This window comes from Alligator mississippiensis, chromosome 4 (genome assembly GCF_030867095.1).
Source record: "Alligator mississippiensis isolate rAllMis1 chromosome 4, rAllMis1, whole genome shotgun sequence".
NCBI classification, from domain to species: Eukaryota; Metazoa; Chordata; order Crocodylia; family Alligatoridae; genus Alligator; species Alligator mississippiensis.
Genome location: NC_081827.1, coordinates 160,262,629 through 160,278,738, shown reverse-complemented (window position 1 = coordinate 160,278,738; position 16,110 = coordinate 160,262,629). Strand labels below are relative to the sequence as shown.

The 16,110-nt window shown below is 44.7% G+C and overlaps 1 protein-coding gene across 2 annotated transcripts in view; it reads right to left on the bottom strand.

Moving 5' to 3' along the window:
• LOC102572720 (leucine-rich repeat-containing protein 37A3) overlaps positions 1 to 16,110 on the bottom strand; it is a 40,364-nt gene that overhangs the window by 4,447 nt on the left and 19,807 nt on the right. For both annotated transcript variants that reach the window (XM_019475832.2, XM_019475837.2), the window contains exons 6-11: positions 15,012 to 15,083; positions 12,161 to 12,235; positions 4,966 to 5,084; positions 2,104 to 3,695; positions 1,907 to 2,011; positions 586 to 644 (exon numbers count right to left, since the gene is read on the bottom strand). In XM_019475832.2, coding sequence (XP_019331377.1) covers positions 586 to 644; positions 1,907 to 2,011; positions 2,104 to 3,695; positions 4,966 to 5,084; positions 12,161 to 12,235; positions 15,012 to 15,083 — 2,022 coding nt within the window. The remainder of the gene's footprint in view (positions 1 to 585; positions 645 to 1,906; positions 2,012 to 2,103; positions 3,696 to 4,965; positions 5,085 to 12,160; positions 12,236 to 15,011; positions 15,084 to 16,110) is intronic.

Here is a 16,110-nt window from a genome sequence, read left to right as displayed (position 1 = left end):
GACTCTCAGGGTGCAGAGGCAATGCAAGGGGCCAAGGAGTCTGCTAATTTATTTGTCAGGTTAAATTAAAATTCTCCTGTAACCCAATCTAGAAGTGGCATCACTGGGCATTACACTGATCGTATAGACATTCATGAAAAAGAATAGTTTCCTCCCAAATAGAGATGGGAAATAGGGATGACAGAGCATATCAATCAATTCAAATAGGTGGGAGCTGCAATGGAGTCCAGGACAAACTGGTCTATTATCAGCAGGTAGGTGGGCCTGAGAATGAACAACAGCAATAAACATCTGCAACTAATGGTATAACAGCCACCTGCATTTAGCCAACCAAGAAACATGGAGAAGAGCAACCTGTGGTGTGCTGGTTGGACTTTTGCTGAATCCTCAAACTTGGTAGTCAGCTGTTGAGATCTCTCACTGAGTCTCTCTTCTGTTTGCTAAATGTAGAGCAGTTTTTTAAGCATGTCCACATGAGTGTCTTTGGAATCTCCAATGTACAACGTTTGCAACACTAAGTACTATCTAAAGAAAAACACTTATCTGCGTTATACAACAGTGGTATGGAAGAAAGACAATAATTACCATCTTGGTTGTGATTTATTTTTTGACTGAGATGCTGCTGCAGATCTTTGGGAACAAACCTGTATAGGAAGAGGGGGAGAAAAAACCCCTGAAACAACAACTGCTAGGCATTTTTTCATTGTATTCTACCACCATGAATGCATAAGGGACAGTGAGCTGTTGGTCATGAAATAAGGCTACACCTCTTTTTGGGGTACAACATGCTGCCTCTGCTATGCCTAACCATTTCTGCCAACTGGGGGCAGGGCCTGACCTCCTTTCCATCCCTTCCCCTACACGGGTATCTTGCTGTCCCCCATGACAGGGAGTAGGAGGGAGTGGTCCCCATACTCTGGAGACTGTAGGGACTGCCCCTGTGCATTCCAGGAATTTAGAAGACATTGCTTTTCTGCATCCCCTCATGTTTTGTACATCCAGTACAGCTGGACACAACCGGCTCTTAAAATATGGGACAGGGAACACACCCTCCTGGGATTGTGTCAGGTGCACACAACAGGATGATACTATCAGGACACATGCTGGTGACACAGCCCTGATCCTGCAGTTTTTGCTCAAGCAAAAAAGTCCCACTGACTTTGACTTGCAATTTCTTGCACGGACCAATCTGCCCTACTTATGTGTATGGTATTTTTCTTTGTACATGGCCCTGTACTATCCAAATACCCACTAAAAAGAAAGACTCCACCCCCAGAGCATTAAAAGTATAAGCTGAGAAGCAAAAGGTGGTTGTGGTGCACTGGTACCATGATTACAAGATAATAAAAAAATGCAAATATGTGGAAATTGGGTCTGATCCCTATCTGTAACCATTACCACTGTGTCCTTTTATTTAGTCCCTTACTACAGCCCTATCTATGGCCAGGCAGCAAGAACAGGGAGGAGCTACTTCTTTCTAAGAAGTAAGAAACCACACAGGCACAGATCAAATCACTGCATTTAATAGCTATACACAAATCACCCAGGCCTACCTACCTACAGCTATCTGCTCTGATTGGCTTTTGGCAGCTTCTAAAACACAAAACATAATGAAAACCATAACAAGGCTCACAGACCATTTAAAGCAGGGGTGGGCAAAATGCGGCCCGGGGCCCAGATACGGCGTGCCAGGCCATTCTATCTGGCCTGTGGGGCCCCTAAAAAATTTAGAAAATATTTATCTGCCCTGGGCTGCCTGTCATGCGGCCCTTGATGGCTTGCCAAAACTTAGTAAGCGGCCCTCTGCCCAAAATAATTGCCCGCCCCGGATTTAAAGGAACACTATACTATTCCTGTATACTACAGCTACCACTTATATAATAGACAAATGGATTTTTTGACTCACCTCAATGATACAAATCACTGCAATAACAGCCATTACCACAACAGTCACTGATATTGCCAACAGCAGCTTGTTACCATAGCCATATTTAGACGAGTCCTTGGAAAGCTATTAAACAGAAACAAAATAGGAGAGAAAGTCACTTTCTCGACTGGCTGTTGCTCAGAGGGAAACACTTCTCAGGTTATCTCATTGCTTACTTCCTCTGAAAGCTTCTTGCCTGCCACCTTCTGCTTTTCTCTCTCATCGGAAGAGCTGTCCACTTCCCAGAGATAGTGGCTCCACAAAGAGGAGCTTCCTTTGAGATCTTCCCTCTCGCTGAACAGTTTCATGAGCAGGCCTGTCTTAGAGATGAGCTTTGCACAGGCCAGCTGCACATTGGGCTCAGCACAGTCCATTTTCAGGGTTCTAATCACGTGGGAGATGAGGTCCCTCACAGCTTTGTTTGGGATGAGGGTGCTCAATCGTCTATTGAGCTCCGCTTCAAATATGTCTCCTTGAATCGAGTAATTACCTGGAGGGGATGAATTTTTTATTTCAGATGGAAAATCAAATTCCTCTTTCTGATCCTTCCATTCCTCTTTCTGATGCTTCCAGCGCGTTTCATCAGTTTGTTGGATGTTAGGTAAGATTCCATCTAGCAAGCTTCTTCCATCTTCTGGTGGCTTTTCCAACACCATAGCTGTCCTGCTTGTGAAAACAGGATTTTTGTTGGGTAATAGATTATCCAGTTCATCATCTTTACTTTTCATCTTGTAGCGCTGCATACTTTCCTTCAGCATACGACTCATGTATGGACTCTGTCTGTGAAGTGTATTCTCTAGGAGATATTGATTTTTATTTCTCTCCTGGCTAGGTTGGTAGAAAACGGGAACATATTCTTTAACAGGTGGACGCTTCACCTTTTCAGTTTTATTGTGGTGTTTCAAGACAACGATGATATTACCTGTTAAGTCATGAGACTCGTTTTCAACCTTAAAGGAGCCGGTCAAGTGTGTTTCCTGTGTAGGGAGGTCTGAAAGGGAACGTTTCCTGAAGGAAGGAATAGATACTTTATGATGCCTAAGAACAGATAGTGTGCTGGAGGGATTTAAAGTCACAGCTAGCATTTCTTTGCTTCCTTTGATTTGCAGGACCTCTCTCTTTACCATCCTTAATTGGTTATCTCCCCCTTTATTTATACATCTCCACATATAATCAACACATTCCTTTATTTCTTCAGGAGTTTTCTTTGCAGCCATGTATCCAGTTAGTTTCTCATCACATTTCTGTGCAAGGTCCTTACAAATCTTTTTGGTTTTCAAGTGATTGTTTGGTGTTGTCAGGGACACATGTCTGGCTTCCTTTTTTGGCTTGTCTTTTTCAGCCTCATGTAGTTTTTCACGGAGCACCGTTGCTAGCAGATTTGCCAACAGATATAGTTTTTTCAGTTCACTTAAATTGGCCCAGTTCAGATTTGACTGATCTTTAGGAAGTTTTAAATGATTTGAGGCTTTTAGGTGTAAGTCAAATTTGAACAGTTTAAAAAATGGCAAGACTTCCAGCTCTGTGCTATTTTTGTCAGGTTTCTTGAAGAGATGCCTAGGGTAATTGTCATTTAACCCAGAAATAAGATCCTCAACAGCCATAGTAGTTCGATGCTGGAAAGTTGCAAGTGATAGGATGTCACTGTCACTCTTGGAGTGTAAAAATTTTTCAGACTTAAGATGTAACACCATGCTTATGTTCGGTTTCCTGGATTGTAGCACTTCTTTTAATTCTGTTTGCATCTTTTCCAAATGTTCTTTGGTTGCTGCTCAGAAAAGGAGAGAGAGAGAAGATAGATATCCCCCTAAGTCAAGAAGACATTTCTGGCAAAATATAGAATCACAGATTTATGCCAGGCAACAGACACCCATTACTTAATATAATGGAACAACTCAATGGGAATGCATATTAAAGAAAACCCCACCTGAAATGTTTAGTAGATAAGCTAGAGAAAGGAAAAGTCCTGTTAAATCAATCAGTCCATCTTTTGGGGCCTGAACAGATTGATGTTTATACATCACATCTTTTCTATATCTCCTATGAAATTGTAGCATAATACAGTACTAGGGAGAGAAGGCTTCAAGGACATGACCAGGGGCCTACTGAATTCACAGCAGTTGTGGGTTGCACAGCAGGTCCTTTAATTTTGCAGGTTCCCCCGCATGTGCCCCACCCCGAGTGGCAGAGGGGCTCAGCTGTTTGCTCCTGATCGGCAGGGAGGTGAAAACCGTGGTTTTAAATATAACACCGTTTTTGCCTCCTGGCTGGTTAGCAACAAGCAGCAGGGCAACTGGAACAGCTAATCAGCAACTGGGGGGGAGGGGGGCAGGCAGGTGTATGGGGCGGGGGTGTATGGGGGAACCTGCAAGATTAAAGGAGCTGCTGCACAGCCCCGCTTCAGCCAGTAGGTCCCTAGACATGATGGATACTTCCTCATCAAATATCTGAAACAGATGAATAGCTTGACAAGGAGCAGTAGAATTCAGGACATACCCTAGACTTACAGCTGAAAATGTATTATAAAGCTGGTTTGAAGGGATGGCTGGAGATGCAACACAAAGCCTGAAATGTTATTGGTATGGAAATAAATGTGCTGGTCGGAATCAGTGACACTTATTTTATTGAACAAACCCGTCTCTTCCAAGATGATATTTGACATTTTCCATTTTTAATTACAAGTAACTTTCAGCTGTTATTTCTTTAAGATCACTTTCTGAAAGGAAAATCTATAGGCCTTCCATGCTCTGCTGGGAATAGACAAGACTTACAAAGATTTATAAAGGCTGTGCTCAGCTGACTTTCAGGGTGTTTAAATGGCCCCACACTTACAGTGGCATTACAAGTGCCACTGCTAATGTAGCCGTAGTACCACCGCAGCAGAGATGCCCTTGAAATTGACTGAAAAGTACCAGGCTGACCACCCCATCGATAATGGCAGCCCAAGGTAGTAACAACTTTTGCTGGGGTTGCAGACTTGCACCAGACTTCTATAGAGTCTACTTTGAAAATGGTTTTTTCGGTAACTGCACACCTACCACAAAGAGAGGAGTTGGTGACACATGAATCCACACAGTGTAACTTGATCATCTTGTATGACATTTCAATATCCTTTTGTATTTTGCAGAGGCAGCACATCATACTGTCAGGCAGTACACTACAGACAAAAAAAATATTGAACACAATATCCACCATTCCATGATTTGCATTTTACTACATATTGTGTAAGTACAAAAGAGCCCCGAACAATACATTTTTCTTTGCATTTGAATGGAATCGCCTGAATACTTTTTTCCACAGTAACATTTTGAATGACATATTCTTGCCCAGATGCCTGTTAAAATTGTGTGAATCTTCTGTGTGAAAATTTAAAACAAAGCAACATTTTCTTATTGAATAATCTTAAAATTTTTGTTTTATTTCTGAAAACTGAGCTGAACCAACCCCCCCCTGCAATTTGGAAAAAAAAAAAAAAAAAAGGAACATCTTTATTTGGTTTGGAAATTTCTAAGGAAAAAACTGAAACATCTCATTAGAAACAACATTCTGACCATTTTTTCAGCGCACAATTTATTGTTTAAATTTTTTATCATCTCTTGCATTTTCTTCTTATATCTTTATTATTATTTAGTATGGTAGTATCTAGGATCTCTAGGCCCAGATGAAGAACTTCATTATTCTTGGTTCAATATAAACAGAGAACTAGAAAAAGAGCCTAAGTGATCTAAATATGCGTTTCCTTATAAATCTGATAGCAAAGGACAAAAATATTAAGCTGGTTGCCTTTTTATTTTTAATGATATATAAATAATACCTAATGACTTTGCTAAAAAAATTAAGGAAGGTTATTTATGCAAGTAACTTTTCTGTTTTGAATATACTGACTGTAATCCCAGGATTTTGCATGGTACCTTCGTATTGCTTGATTATTAGATACAAACCAATCTGGCTCTACGTTCAAGACTCATACAAATATATTATGGAATTAGAGTATTTAAAAACAAAACCCTATGGGGCTTGAGTATGGATAAATCATCAGAGAGGTGTACTAGGTACAAATGGGGAAAAAACGTGTTCTGTGTTTCAAGTTTATAGTGTTTCCAAGGCAAAGAAAACAAGGTGACAGACTGGCATCTTGATGGGGCAGAGTTAAGGTAGTTTAGTGGTTTTAAGTGTGCTATTTGATAGTTGATAGTTATCGTTGTTAGGGGCTGAAAGGGACCTTACAGATCATCAGGTCCAACCCCCCTGTACTTGGACAGGAAAGACTGCTGTGATCAGATGACCCCAGCAAGATGGGCGTCAAGACGCTTTTTGAAGATCACCAGGGTGTATGACTGTACTACCTCTGGGGGGAGCCTGTTCTAAACCCTCGACACTCGACTTGCAAATAAGTTTTTCCTTATGGATAGCCTGAAGCAATCCTCAATCAGCTTGTGCCCATTATTTCTTGTCCTCCCTGGTGGGCCTTGGTGAATAGATGCTCCCCCAGGCCCTGATGTATGCCTTTGATATACTCATAGGCTGCCTCCAAGTCCCCTCTGAAGCTTCTCTTCTCCAGACTGAACAGTCCCAAGTTTTTTAGCCTCTTCTTGTATGACCTCGTCTCTAGGCTTCTAATCACGTGTGTGGCCCTCCTTTGGACTCTCTCGAGCTTCTTCACATCCTGAAGTGCAGCACCTAGAACTGGATGCAGTACTCCAGCTGCAGTCTCACCAGGGCTGAGTAGAGAGGGAGGATGACACCCTTAGCCTTGCTTGAGATGCCTTGGTAGATGCATGCCAGTGTTTGATGAGCTCTGCCAGTTACAGCATTGCATTGGTGGCTCATGTTCATTGTGTTGTTTATTGTGACACCCAGGTCTCATTCATATGCGGTGCTAGCAAGCGTAGTACTGCTGAGCCTCTAAGTGTGTTGTAAATTACTTCTCCCCAGATGGAGCAATTCACTTTTCTCCATATTAAACGACATCTGGTTGAGGTCTGCCCACCTTGAAAGCTTGTCCAGGTTGGCCTGTATTGCCAGTCTGTCTTCGAGTGTGACCACACTCCCCCATAGTTTTGGTGTCATCAGAGAACTTTGCTAGTTCACTTTTAATGCCCAAATCCAAATTGTTGATGAACGTGTTGAAAAGCACTGATCTGAGTACAGAACCCTGAGGGATGCCACTGGTCACCTTCTGCCATGATGACTTGGTTCCATCAATCAGTACTCTCTGAGTCTTACCATGGAGCCAGTTACCTAGCCACTGGACTGTAAAGTAGTCGAGGCCACGTTTTCCCAATTTTTTTCATGAGGACTTTGTGGGAGATCAGGTCAGAGGCCCTTTTGAAGTCCAGGTATATGACATCAACTTCATTTCCTCCATCCAGGTGGCAAGTAATCTGATCACAGAAGGAAATGAGGTTGGTCTGGCATGGCCTGCCTGTAATGAAGCCATGTTGGCTATCTGTCAGATACTGTCTTCTGCTAGCCTGTCTGTAATGGATTCTTTGATAACAAATTTTCTCCAGGATTTTATCAGGGATTGAGGTCAAACTGATTGCTCTGTAATTCCCCAGGTCCTCCTTTCTCTCTTTCTTAAAGATAGGCACCACATTGGCCTTCTTCCAATCTTCTGGGACCTCTCCCAAGCGCCACGAGTCTTCAAATAACTTTGCCATTGGTTGCGCAATGACTTTGGCCATTTCTTTTAGCACCCTTGGGTGTAGTTCATCTGGTCCTGCTGACTTGTAGATATTTAGCCTTTGTAGGTGCTCCCCCACAAGATCTACACCACCTATGGGGGGGTGGTCACCCCCACCATGATCATCCTGTATCATGTCAAGCAGGCTAACACCCTTGGACTGATGGAATACAAATGTGAAGTCTTCACTAAGGAGTTGTTTTGTCCTGAGTGTCAGGTATCAGCCATCCCATTTCATTCATCAGGGGTCCTATGCTTCCCTTATTTTTTTCTCCAAGTTCCTACATATCTAAAGAAGGACTTTTTGTTGTCTTTGATTCTGGTTGCTAATCTGTATTTTATTTGTGCTTTTGCTGTCCTGACCTGCTCCCTACAGGTGCAGACTGTTGCCGAGTACTCCTCTTTGGTAGGTATTCTTGACTTCCATCCTTCGTAGGCTTCTTGTTTAAATTTCAGGACATCCACGACTTCCCTGTTGAGCCAAGGGGGTCTCCCAGCCCTTTTGCTGCCTTTCTTACAAAAAAGAATGGAATTTCTTTGAGCTTTTAGGATTGCTTCTTCGAGGAACGATCACTCTTCTTGTACCCCCTTCCTCATTGGACTATGGTCCCACCACCTCAACCACCAATCCCCTAAGCTTGTGGAAGTCAACTTTCCTAAAATCAAGGATTTCTACTTTACAGACTTACAGTGGATGGAAAAAGAGATCATCTCATGCTTACTGTCATCCAGTTTCCCTTCAATTCTCAGGTTGCTCACTAGATCGTCTCCTTTGGCCAGAACCAAGTCTAGGAGTGTCTTGCCCCTGGTTGGCCCATAGACTTCTTGTGTTAGATAGAGTAGGGTTTCTCAACTGGTGGGATGGACTTGGGTCGCAGCGGCAAAACCGGAAGTGCCACGGTGGGACTTCCGACTTTGCTTTTGCACACTTCGATTGGCCACTGGGGAGCCCCCCCTGCTCTTTGACTGACCTCTGGGGGACCTCCCCCCTCCCCCCGCTCATTGATCGGTGAGTGCTCATCTATCTGAGTGCTCATCCCATAAGATGTCTGGGTAGTTGAAGTCACCCATGATGACCATGCTCCGAGATTGTGCAGCCTCTGCCAGTTCTCCAGAGAATTCCTGGTCGAGCTGTTCCTCTTGGTTTGGAGATCTGTAATAAACTCTTATGGTCAAATCTTCTTCCCCGTGCGCTCCCTGTATCTTGCCGCATAGGGTCTCAAGTCGCCCTTCTTTGTTTCCAATCTTTGCTTTTAGGGAGGTGTAATGTTCCTTCACACAGAGAGTAACTCCACTGCCCTTCTTCCCAACATGATCCCTCCTATACAGGGTATACAGGGTGTATCCTCCTATGCCTGTGGGACAGTCATAGGCGGCGTGCTATTGGAGTCTTATAAATTCGTACTTCAAAGTCCTGGGGGACCTTACTGTTTTCAGCTCATGTACTTGAAAGATAAAAGGTACTCACACTGGACACATGTGATTATAAACTTAAATTCAGTTTACCAAAGATTTGGTGTGGGAATAGCTAGATAGATAAAGAAAGTCTCTGCCTACCAAGGAAGGCTCTGTGGCAATGGTGCTCAGCATTTTGGCCCTGTGGGCTGGAGGAGTGGTACGAGGCCAGTCAGCAGGCTGGATTGGTCTCCACATGCCAGGATTGGTTCTCATGCTGCCTCTGCCAGCCCTCACCCATCTCTCTGCTGTCATGCAGCATGCATGGCAGTTCTTGGGGCTTCCACAGGTCTGGAAATTTGGCAGCAGGGGAAAGGTGCCAGTGCTCCCTCACTGCCAAGTTTTCTGACCCAGGGAGATCCTTGCAAGCCAGATGTCATGACTTTGGGGGTGGATCTGGACCCTGGGCTGTAGGTTGAACACTCCTACTCTATGGGGATAGGAGAGCTAATAATGTCATGTCATCATAAGACACAGGAAAATGAAAGTGAAGCAATTGTGAAGGAAAGGGATTTTTAGTAAAGCTGTTTAAAACTCTTTCAGTCTGTTTCACCAATCTCTTTCTCAATTTTTATGCCAGTGAAACTCTCCTGAACTCAATGGATTTGCACTACATACTCTTTTACATGCTGTGAATGTTAGGCCTGTGCAAAGCGACTAGGATTTGTTTTAGATTCAGCTGATTTGAGGGACAGTGATTTGATTCAGTGATTCGAATCACTGTCCTGATTCGATTCAGTCGAATCTGATTCAGAAATTCGGTACCAGCCGAATCCCTGAATCAGCCAGGCCAGGCCCCCCCGCCCCCTCCGCCCCGTCCCAGCCCAGCCCAGCAATGGCAGCCCTGCCTGCCCCAGCTCCTAGCACTTGGGGAAAAAAAAGCACTGGTTCAGCAGGTGCTGCTGGGTGGGGGGCAATCCCTGCTTCCCCCCGCTGCATGGGGGGGGGCTCTGCAGGAGCCCCCAAACCTCCCCCCTCCGCTCCACCAGCCCGCCCCCTCACGGGTGCCCCGTATGGGCCAGCTCCAGCCCTTTAAGAAAAGAAACCTGAAGAAACCCTGGGACTCACTGCTGCTGCCAGCGGGGGGGTGGTCCCCGCTGCCCCACACCATGTGGGGGGCTCTGCAGGAGCCCCCGAAGTCCCGAGGCTGCACCAGGAGCAGTGAGTCCCAGGGCTTTTCTCCATTTTTTTTTTTTCTTAAAGGGCCGGATCCCTGGCAGGCAGGGAAGCTGTGGGGGGGCCGGGGGAGCAGAGGGGTGTCGAGGGGGCTCGTGCAGAGCCCCCCATTCAGCATGGGGCAGTGGGGATCGCCCCATGCCTGGCAGCACCCGGTGAGCACGGGGACTTTTTTTTTTTTTTTTAAGTAGGGGGCAGCCATGGGGTGGTTGGGGGAGTGGGCGGGGGTCGGAGGGAGCTGGGGAGTTGTTGGGGTCTGGCAGGGGTCCCCCCATGGTCCCCTCCTTCGCCCCTAGTACTTACCAGCTTGGAGTGGCTGCAGCAAGCTGCAGCCACCGGGGACTACCCGAATCATCAACACCGTCCAAATCTTTGCCGAAGATTCGGAGAGCTTTGAATCAATTCAGACCTTTAAATTGGTCCTCTGATTCGAGGATGTGGAGATTTGGCCACTGAATCGAGCCAAATCTCCTCCAAATTGAATCACTACCTGATGCTTCACACAGCCCTAGTGTTCCCATGCTGTTCCTTCCTCCCCATTTACAAAATGGGCCAGGCCCTGAGCACTCAATCCACCCTTTGCACTACTCATGTGGCAGCCAACAGTTCCCCAGATGTAGGGTTTTCCTGGTTGATGTAGAATTGGACGGAGTCTACCTCACTCTATTGTGGCTTCTTCCATTCCAGCAAGGAATGTCACAACCATGGCAGGGAGGCAGGGGCAGGCAGGCTGGGACTCTTGGGACAAAAAGACACATTTATTGTCCATATCTTTCCCCAGTTGGCCAGGTCAAAGTACCTTGACTTAGTATGGTTTAGTGCAGAACTTGGCCTGTTTCTGAATTTGTCTTTTCCTTTATTATTCAGCCTTAGTCACTTAACATAAGTAACAAATCCCTGAAACAGGACCTTACTGACAAACAGTTTTCCATTGCCCAAGTTTCTTTCCAGATTGTTTTCATCTCACATCTTCCTATCTGAGGGACACTCAGTCTGAGATGGTTGTCCAGAGACCTCCCTGATTTCCTTAACATGTGAGTCTTCTGAAGGGTTTTCAGACCTGATATCCTGTCTCAGGTGCTCACAGGCCATTAAACAAGACTTATGCATTGTTCAATCCAATTTTTTTATTAGAAATATTTAGAGTCTGGGGAAACTATTTTTATTACTGGGCCTTTATCTCAGCAACAGATAAAAGCTATTGTTTTACTACTGGTAGGAATGTTGCAATTTTTTTTTTATTAAAGGATTCATTTTAGCTTTGTGTGTTACAAAATGCAGCTTCAGTGATGCATTGTGATACATATACCTCTTCCCCTCACAACTGCATTCTGCAGTGCTGATAAAGGCCACAATTAATATGACTATTTATCAAGTGGCCAGAAACGCTGTGTCCTAACCCTGATACTGTTTTTTCCCCAAATTGTTAAAATAATAAATGTTCACAAAGAGATGGTGGTAGCAGCTGGCCTTTTACCTTGCCCCCAATTTAAACATGTCAGAGACAAAACAAAAATGTTTTGTGTGCATCTCTTATTTAAGACATCCCATTAATTACACTCTTAGAAAATGGCATTGATAGTTTATCTACAGACAGCAGTAGATACCATGCCTCATCTGACCATGGCCTGTTGGCCAGAATAGACTCTCACAAAGACAATCGTCACTGCAGGAGTTTTTCAGATATCATATATTTCAGCTGATATACTGTTGCTCATGTCAGTAATTCTCAAGAAGAGATACTTGTAATCCTTCCAAGACTATTACAGAAAAATCAATGATTCTACACAAGTTGAAGTCAGGGTTTAAAGGCATTACTTTTATGTTGCATTTGGTACCTTTCGCTTTTCAAGGAGATAATTTATTTTTACCAAGTGCAATATGCAATGAATAACATCAAAGTTCATTGTACTTACAGGGTTTCTAAGTGTAGTGATACAACGAGAAGAGTGTGAAGTATCTGTTGAGTCACTTGTGTTGCACCTAAATCTCTGAAAGAGTTAAAAAAAGACATTTCAGGCCTGATTATTGGAAACTTGCTTTGTGGACAAGCTGATCTTGATAGTTACTAAATATGAAAAGATAGCTTGCATTTTATCTAAAATACTGTATAAGAGTTGAAAAAGATCATAACATTACTAATCCTCGTCTCATAATTCAGATTCTGGCAATATAAAATTCTCCCAGATAATATTAAAGGTAAAATAAAGGCAAATAATTACAATACAGGACATCATGCAGCGTCAGGAGTGCTGAACATGATAGGTGGCAAGCATTGGTTTGCCTCTGCTTTTAGAAGCAAAGGTGAGATCCTCAGACGATGTAAACAGGTATAGCATACTGACTTTAGTGAAGTTATGCCTGGGTAGAACAGCTGAGAATCCATTCCAGTATGATGATTTGACTAAACCTGTGCGAGATTCGTAACCAAAGGCCTGACTTTGAATTAGTAGGATGAGGTGAAAAATAATGATTATCTGACCTGTCTTGCAAACAATACTAAGTTCTGTGTGGATTTAGGAATTCCCAAAGGAACAAAGAAGGACCCTATTCCACTCCACATGGATCCATCCACATGGATTTGAAAATACCTTGACTGCAGAGTCCAGTGGCTGGACGCATTACATGTAGGAATGAAATAGAGTAAAATGAAAATCTGAGTCACATAAATGTACTATGAAAAGAAAAGGTCAAGGTGGAAGAAAGCAAAGTTTCCTACAGAAAAGGGATATGATGATTCTGTTTCTAGTGTAGGAGAATGCACGCATCCAACAAAGAAGTGGATAATATGTACTTTTGGGAAAGTCCCTGCCATGAATAAAAAGGAGGGGCTGGTGGGTTACGGTCCTGGTTTAGCTTCAGCTTCTTGTTCTGACACAGACTATACGAGTGACTATAAGCAGGTCATTTTCTCTTTGTGCCTTGGTGCCTCATCTGTACAATGGTGGTAATAGCACTCCCCTACCTTGCAGGGATATTGTAAGGGTAAATGCATTAGAGATGGTGAAGCTCAGAAGCATTTTAGTGATGGGAGGCACTTAAGTATTATAGATAGCCTGCCAAGAAGCTAAGAGGTGAGATCATGCTTTTTATTAATGCCACTATATAGGCTTTTCCCAAAAGCCCTGTGTACAATGTCTGATTCATGTTTCAGACACTGAGAGCAGAAAACTGGTACAATGCCATCCCTCAAGAACTGCACCAAAATGGCAGCTATTGAAAGGGAAAATGCACTAAGGAAAAAGCCACAGTCCTTTGGGGCCATGTGGGGTGGCTTGAATGTGGATTTTCCAGAGGAAAACGGAGTTCCTCAAACAACACTGATGAATTCCTGCAGGTGAAAGGTCATGTGAGCTAAAGTAAGAGCTCAGGGCTGCTCGTTATAATAATCACAGGAGGTGATATGATAGCAGCTGGGGCTCTGAGCCTGTCCTGCAATGTGGCTTTGATGAGGATGGCCATGATTACTAGAACCCCTAGCAAAAAGTGCAGGTTCCAGGGGTGCTATGACAAATGCAGTCCCAGAGCACAGACACAGCCAACCCAGAATGCCAAAGGCACCAAACCCGATATCTATGTTAACCAGGTGGAAACATGGCATAAATCAGCTCCCAGAATCTTTGCTTTCTACACTTCAGTCAAATCAATGTTTTCTACACTCAGTGCTTTCTACACTTGAGCAAAAAGCAGCATCTCCATCTTCAGAGGCTCCCTGTCCCTTCCAGAGTCCAGTGGCAAGGTACTTTCCCAGTCTCCAAGGCTAAGTACAGACAGTCAAAAAGCCGGAGGCTGAATCGATTCAAACTAGGCAGCTTCGTCAAAGCTGCAAGGTTCCACGGGTAACCAACTGAACTGAACTGACATTCAGTTTTCTATTGGGAAAGGCAGGGGGAAGCCTGCACTGACTCAGCCCAGTGGGGGGCGCTAGAGCACATCTCCCAGCCTGCTGGCTATTGCCAGCCTAGCCAAGTGTCCCCTATTGGCTCCCCAGTATATATTCCCAACCTCCTGTCTGGGTGCTGGCCCACCTTGGGGGAGCCTAACCTTTAGGAGGGTTCCCCCAGCCTGCATTTCCCAGCCCAGGCAGCCACATGGAGCTGAGGCCAATTCCTCCCTCCGCTTTCTCAGCTGCTGATTGCTTCGGCCACTGCCCCAGGAGGGAGGGAGAAGTCTTCCGGCCAGGTGCCTGCCCATGCAGCCCAGCATGGTAGCACTGGGGAGCCCCTACTTTATGGGGATTCCCCCCAACCCAGCCTAGGGTCCACCAGCTTGGGGCAACCCCAGGGAGCAGAGGGGATTTCTTCCCTGCCTGAATGCCGGAGCTGCTTGCCTGAGCTGCTGCAAATCTTAGAGATAGCCTGGGGCAGCTTTAGGGAGTGGAGGGAAATTCCTCCCCCCCCCCCCCCAAATAAATAAATAAATAAATAAAAGTAAAAAAAAGTTTTGTCTCAGATTCCCAGCAGCTCTGGCAAAACGAGCTGTGGAGGAACAGGATTCTCTAGGCAGCATTATCTTCAGCCACCACCACCAGTTCACCTTTGGGCCAGCCCACGCCATTTGCAATCTGGCCTGTGTTAAGCATGGAGTGAACGGCTCTGCTCTTTTCTTTTTCTGTTCCCATTGGGGTTACTTGTACTATATTAGCTGCTCTAAAAGCAGCAAGCAGTGAGTTCAGCACACTGTAGGCTCTGCTAAGGGGTTGTCTCTTGCAGATGCAAAGACATACCTTACATATGCTGGTTAAAGTCAAGCCAAGTTTATACTTACAGGTACTTTAAGGATGGCAATTGAAGAAAAGCTTTGTCAACAATGGCTGACAGTGGATTACGGCTTAGGACTCTGGAAAAAAACAAATCAAACAGCACTGTGAACAAACACGCTAGAAAGGCATGTGATTGCTGACAATGTTTGTAGTGCTCACTCCTGCAGAATCCTGAAATACATACTGCCTTGGATGTAATCAGCTAACGAGGTAAAACACAGAAATGCCTCTCTTGGAAAATATATCTTCCTTAACATTTCCCTCAGGTCACTCTTTCCATTTGCTTCCATCACTCATGATTCTGGTGTCATTTTGACTCTGAACTTTTCCTGACCGCTCACCCCACATGGCCCCATGCCTTGATTAATAATACTCATGAACATCAGAAGCTGGAATTGCCATTCATAGATTTCATAGACATTCAGGCTGGAAGGGACCCAGAAGGGTCATCAAGTCCAGCCCCCTGCCCCAGGGGCAGGAAATCATCAGGAATCATAGGATCCCAGCAAGATAAACATCCAAATGTGTCTTGAAGGCATTCAAAGTAGGTGCTTGAACCACCTCCGGTGGCAGTCTATTCCAGACCTTGGGGGCTCAGACAGTAAAGAAGTTCTTCCTTATGTCCAGCCTGAATTGGTCACAGTGGAGTTTGTGACCGTTCGATCTTATCATCCCTTGGGGTGCTCTGGTGAACAGACGTTCCCCCAGATCCTGGTGAACACCCCAATAAACTTAGAGGTGGCCACCAGATTGCCCCTGAGTGTGCACTTTTCCAGGCTGAAGAGTCCCATGGCTCTCAGCCTCTCATCATAAGGTCTGTTTTCCTGACCTCTGATCATGTGCGTGGCTCTCCTCTGCACTCTCTCAAGCATCTCCACATCCTTTTTGAATTGTGGAGCCCAAAACTGGATGCAGTACTCCAGCTGCGGCCTCACCAAGGCCGAGTACAACGGAAGAATGACGTCCCAGGATTTGCTTGAGAAGCAGCTATGGATGCAAGCCAGTGTTTTGCTTGCTTTACTAGCCACAGCATCACATTGCAGGCTGATGTTCATCTTGTGGTCAGTCATGACCCCAAGTCCCTTACATGTGTAGTGCTAACTA